The sequence below is a fragment of the Vidua chalybeata genome, chromosome 1 (assembly GCF_026979565.1).
Source record: "Vidua chalybeata isolate OUT-0048 chromosome 1, bVidCha1 merged haplotype, whole genome shotgun sequence".
Classification (NCBI taxonomy): Eukaryota; Metazoa; Chordata; class Aves; order Passeriformes; family Viduidae; genus Vidua; species Vidua chalybeata.
This window is the reverse complement of record NC_071530.1, coordinates 111,880,165-111,885,973: the sequence shown is the minus strand read 5'-3', so window position 1 is coordinate 111,885,973 and position 5,809 is coordinate 111,880,165. Positions and strand designations below refer to the sequence as shown.

General features: G+C 40.6%; 1 protein-coding gene across 1 annotated transcript; it reads left to right on the top strand.

Annotated features, from left to right (window-relative positions):
* The first annotated feature begins 445 nt into the window (after positions 1-445).
* Positions 446-3,994, top strand: SNAI2 (snail family transcriptional repressor 2). Its single transcript, XM_053946994.1, has 3 exons — positions 446-654; positions 1,221-1,766; positions 2,714-3,994. The coding sequence occupies exons 1-3, from the start codon at positions 576-578 to the stop codon at positions 2,893-2,895; spliced, it is 807 nt and encodes a 268-aa protein (XP_053802969.1). The 5' UTR covers positions 446-575; the 3' UTR covers positions 2,896-3,994.
* The last annotated feature ends 1,815 nt before the right edge of the window (positions 3,995-5,809 follow it).

Below are 5,809 nucleotides of genomic sequence, written 5' to 3'. Positions count from 1 at the left end.
CCTATAACTTAGCCGGGTCTCTGTCAAAAAGGAAAAAAAAATATAAATTTCAGCTTAATCAGTAAACTGACCTTTATTTTCAAGAATTTTGAGCAATACATTTTTGTAGACTGCAATTCTACAGAGCCACATCCCCCCACTTCGGAGCAGGGTAACGCGCTCTGCTTAGAGCTCTCTCCCCCGTTCACAGCTGTCTCCAGCGGGAGGAGCTGAAACCTGAACCAAACCCTCCGAGTGGGATTGGATCCCTGAGCCAGCAGCCCCAGAGCCCTCCCAGAAAAACAGCCTCTTTGGAAAAGTGCTTGAGAACATCCCGAAGCGATTGGAGGAGCGGAAAACCCTTCCCCCCTGCACCTGACTCGTGGGTATTTACAGCACTTTTCAAGGCGCCTCGGCACTGCCACTGCACAAGCGGGAGTGGATGGGCTGCGCGGGGCCGGCAGCGCCGTAGGGACCAGGAGCGGGACCGATGCGCCCGCAGTGACACCGCGTGTGCCTGTGCTGCGCCACCCGGGACCGCTACAGCCACCCGCAAGGACAGAGAGTCTGCGAGAAGCACAAAGCCTGCATCCAAAATGCCACGTTCCTTCCTGGTCAAGAAGCATTTCAATTCATCCAAGAAGCCGAATTACAGTGAGCTGGACACTCATACAGGTAACAAAACGAAATCGGGTGCCACCGCGTCGCTTCCGAGGCTGCGGTCGTTGCGTGGCAGTACTGAGGAGGGGTGGGATTGCTCTGCAGGCTGGAGGGGACGGGTTAGCTCATTGCTTGCTCTATTTTCTCCTGCTAAAAGGAGGGACTTTTGAGAAATATGTCAGTGCTGACCAGAATGAATCGTGAAAGTTTGCTCGTCCCCTTGAACTCAAGTTACTTAGAAAGCGTTTGGAGTTTTCCTGTTCTGTATCTGTTGGTGGTGGAATTGAAACTTTTATTCAAACCCTTCAGGAAGTTTCACTGCTTCATTGTGTCAGGCTGTACAGATTTAGAAGCAGCATGCCGCCTTGAAGGGACTCTCCAGCTGCAATTTGCCTGTTCAAGGGCACTGTCTCTACCCATCAGAATATATGTATGAAACAGTATTTCCTGAATCCTCCTTATATTCAGATTACCCTACTGAGTGTTTCATTTGTGCAGCTTTTAATGCTCAAAGTGTTAATTTTGCTGCTTTTTGAAATATGTTTTGGTTCTCTTACCTTAAAATGTTCTTCTCTCTCCAGTGATTATATCCCCATACCTGTACGAAAGCTATCCAGTCCCTATCATACCACAGCCAGAGATCCTGAGCTCAGTAGCTTACAATCCCATTACTGTGTGGACTACAACTGGGCTGCTACCGTCTCCATTACCCAATGACCTCTCTCCACTTTCTGGATACCCCTCATCTTTGGGAAGAGTCAGCCCACCTCCACCTTCTGACACCTCCTCCAAAGATCACAGCGGTTCAGAAAGCCCCATTAGCGATGAAGAAGAGAGAATCCAGTCAAAGCTTTCAGACCCTCATGTAATTGAAGCCGAAAAGTTCCAGTGCAGTTTGTGCAACAAGACCTATTCGACTTTCTCTGGGTTGGCCAAACACAAGCAGCTGCACTGTGATGCCCAGTCTAGGAAATCGTTCAGCTGCAAGTACTGTGACAAGGAGTATGTCAGCCTAGGAGCACTTAAGATGCACATCAGGACCCACACGCTACCTTGTGTCTGCAAGATCTGCGGCAAGGCTTTCTCTAGACCCTGGCTACTTCAAGGACACATTAGAACTCACACTGGTAAGAGCAAGCGTTACATTTGCAGTTTCTTGTTGCCATAACATCGGGATGCCTTTTTGCTGTTTTTCTCCACAGGTGGAAAAACCAGCATCATTTCTCAACTAACCTTGAAATGCATCCATAGAATTTCAAAGGAATCATTAAAAGGCTAAATTCTCCCTCTTGAAGGGAGAGGGGGAAGGTGGGAGTGGGGGGGTTTAGCATGATCCCGTAACTGCAGGCCAGATACTGGCATAAATCAGCATTGCTTTCTTGATAATTTTAGGATGTTTTAGACAATTTCCACTAGCTGAAGCTTTTGCTTTAAGGGTTTTATGTTAACTTGCAGGCTTTGGAAATTGCTAACTTTGAGAAGGCTCCAGCTGACTCTGAAATCAGGGAGCAAAAAACAGGCAATGCATGAGGGGCTGCTTTCTGACTCCTTAAGCAGCTGGCAAGTTTTGCATGCACTACCTCAAGTCCTTAAGAATTAGAAACCCATCATCAGCAACATGGTTGGGTTTATTCTATTGAGGCAAAAATGGGTTTTGAGTACAACACTGGGTACGGTGTAATGTCTGTACAGCTGTTTGCTGCTTTTCAGACAAAGCCCTTGTTCCCCAGTAATTCACACAGCACTAAGCAGAAAATGTTGGATTGAGCCCAGTCTAAAGGTACTGCATGCACCTGTAGATGCAGACGGTACCAGCAGCTTGTTTTCAGAGACTGCACTTCACAACATATTCTCAATAGGCTGGGGTTCTGCAAAAGAGCCAGCAGTGCTGAAAGCTGCTGCATCTGTGGCCTGATTTCCTTTTTATTAGACATTTTTTTCTTATAACAAGTAATTTCTCTTTGTTCTTTTTTTCTTAGGATAAAAGCAGGTTTTACCTGTCCCAAACATGTATCTTTTATTTTTTCCTTTTTTTAAAGACTTATCTTATTTTCTCTTAATGTTTCCTTTGTAGGAGAGAAGCCATTTTCCTGTCCTCACTGCAACAGAGCTTTTGCAGACAGATCCAATCTGAGGGCTCATCTGCAGACCCACTCAGATGTGAAGAAATACCAGTGCAAAAATTGCTCCAAAACTTTCTCCAGAATGTCTCTTCTGCACAAACATGAGGAATCTGGCTGCTGTGTAGCACACTGAGTCATGCAGTCAATGTTTACCTGGACTTGATGCATTTCTCCACTTCTGTTCCAAATGATAAGTGGAAATCCAAAGGCGTTTTCTCATCTACTTTTCAGCCAAAAATAAAAAAAAAAAGCCAAACCAAAAAACAAAGAAACCAAACCAACACACCACCAAACAAGCAAACAAATAAACAAGCGGAAGAACTTAGAATGTCAGTAGAAATGAGCTTTAAGTAGTTTCAGTTCTGCCATACATTTGCATTCTTAAGTGTGAATTCTGAAATAGGGGGAAAGACGCCATGCATGACATTTCAAGTAGATCTAAAGGAAGAAGCATTATCAGCTTTCTTTATAGATGAAGCCAAATGTAGGTCATCTTTTCTTGCTTAGAAAAGGCTTCAAAGTTAACAATACATTCCTGCCAAGCCATTTCAACCAAAGAAACAGTATTTTAAGTGGAAATTTTAATGAAAATACTACCCAAGTGAATTTTGCTAGACACCATTTATCTCAGGTGCCTTAAAAAGTATTCCAAGTTTACCTTAGTAAATGTTTAATATTATTCATTGCTGTGTTTTTTTTTTATTTTATTAGAAGCCAAGGCCTTCATTAATGACATGAAATGCTTTAAAACTGCATAACTAAAAGAGGGAAAAAAGTATAAGAGAATGTACGAAAAAATTAAAAGCCACAAATTAACTGCATGTGCCTTAGAAAATAAATTTAAAAAAGACAATACTGTAGCTTCAAACATTCCTGGTGCATGCTTGACCATCCTTTAATATGGAATAGTTCCACTAAACTTCATTTTTGTTTTAAAAAACGGGAATAAGTGCAAGAGAGGGGATCCACGGGAGTTTTACAATTATTTTTTTTAAATGCACAAAGGAAATGCAATATTTTCAGCATTACCCCTCCAAGTGCCTTTTTTATTGATGATTTTGTAAAATATGTCGACATAATGTAAATATTTTTATTTTTATATGATTGAATGTGTTATGAATGAAAGCAAATTGTTGCCCATAGCAGCATCTATAGATAACTTGAAGAAAGTGTGAAGTGAAATTGATGTTGTTTTCTAGCCACTTTTTTACAATAAACATTTTTAAGTAAGATTTCTGTTGTTTGTTCTACTTAAACAACTGTGTACTCACTTTGGATCATAGAAAAATGTGAATGGCTCTACGTGACCAAATGAAGATAAAAGTGAAGTTCAGATGTGAAGTTCTAAACATTAGAAAGGAATATATACATTGCATTTTAAAAGATTTTAAACCTTACAGTGCATTTTTCTAATCAGTGCTTGAAAACACTTGCTTTTCTCCTACTTACAACACTATGACAGCATTGTGAGATATATTTTATCAAAAACATTTAAGAGCAATGCATTTCTCTTGCATTGTAACAGATGAAAGGGGGCTATTAGAGAGGCCTTATAGTACTTTCCCCGAGACTTTCACATCAGGGAATATGGGCTTGATCCAAAGTTCATTAAAGTCAGTGGAGCCTTATGGGAGTTCAGCACTGTTTGCATGATGCTCTTTTTATGTAGTAGTCAAGTCACAGTATAATATACTTTATATGGCAATTTCAAGATGATTAAATATATTTTATTGAAATTTATTAGATATCAGAACTGTCAAATGAATTCATTACAACTGTATATCAGCTAATATTTCACAGGAAAGAAATTATTCCATAATAAAAAGTAGAAATCTTTTTTCTTTAGGTGATTTGACTACGTACTCCAAGATCTGAACTACATGAAAGTATTACAGCTTCAACAAGTCACATCTCATCATTACTGACTGGTGTGAAACAACACCATTTTCAACTTTTAGCAAAGTACAGCACTAGAAAACAGGCAAGCACCAGCTGGCACGCAGTCTGAAGACCCTATGTCTACACTAGGGTACCAACCAGAACAAGTAATAGCAAAAATAAAATTCCAACAATTCACCAAGAATGTTACTGATGTGTAAATGCAAGGTGAATATTTCTTGAAAAAAAAGTATGTTTCAACAAAATGATGCAATAGACCATATATGCCTTCTGTCTCCTTCAGCCCAGTTCTGGAGGAGGCCTTCAGCAGGACTGCACTGAAATAATGCAGGCAATAGGGGGAAGTTTTGCACCTTTTCTGCATGGAAAGCATGATACTGAAAAATGAAGCTGAAGTGAAGTTTTCATATTCTCCTAGCACTATAACAGTGATTCCCTAGGAGCTGCTAGGTTGGTTTTTTTTCTTTCAGGAAATAGCTGGTGAGTTCAAGAAAGATAGGGTTAGTGGGAATTTGTGAGGTAAAATTTCAAAATGAACACGTGAAGGCATCAAATACCCTTGAAAAGTTTCATGTGGTTTCTCTATTGATTTGCACTTCCATGTCATTTGCTTTGAAGTTTGTAGGCTCCAGCAGCTCTTTGTGCAGCTCCTTCTTCCCAGAACAAAGTTTACTGGAGTATGAGTAAAGCTCTGAAAGTCAACAGCTGTTTGTACTGTTCTAGGTTTGCTCTCCTGTGCTGTGCCACAAAGATGTTTCCATTGTTTTAATTCACACTTTAAATTCTCTACGCCCATAGTAAATTAAATAGTATAAGAGCTTGACTTCTTGAGTGAGTGGAAATGCTACTGCTGTCCTCAAGGGAAATCAGATGAAAACTTCATCAAAATACGGTATGCTAAACCAAACACAAGTGGAACTGGTCTGATTTGGAGATGACAATTAAGATATGCTACTTTGCATGCCTGTAACACCTGTACTCATAAAACACAAAGATGGGAAAGGCTAGAAGCTCTTTTGGCTCATCTTGGTAATTGAAACAGAACACTCTATCACAGATCCCAGCTCTCTGTCCAGTTGCAGCATAAACTTCCCAAGCAGCTAAATATCTCTGCTTTTCCTGTGTGACTGCTTTCTATTATTCCCTGT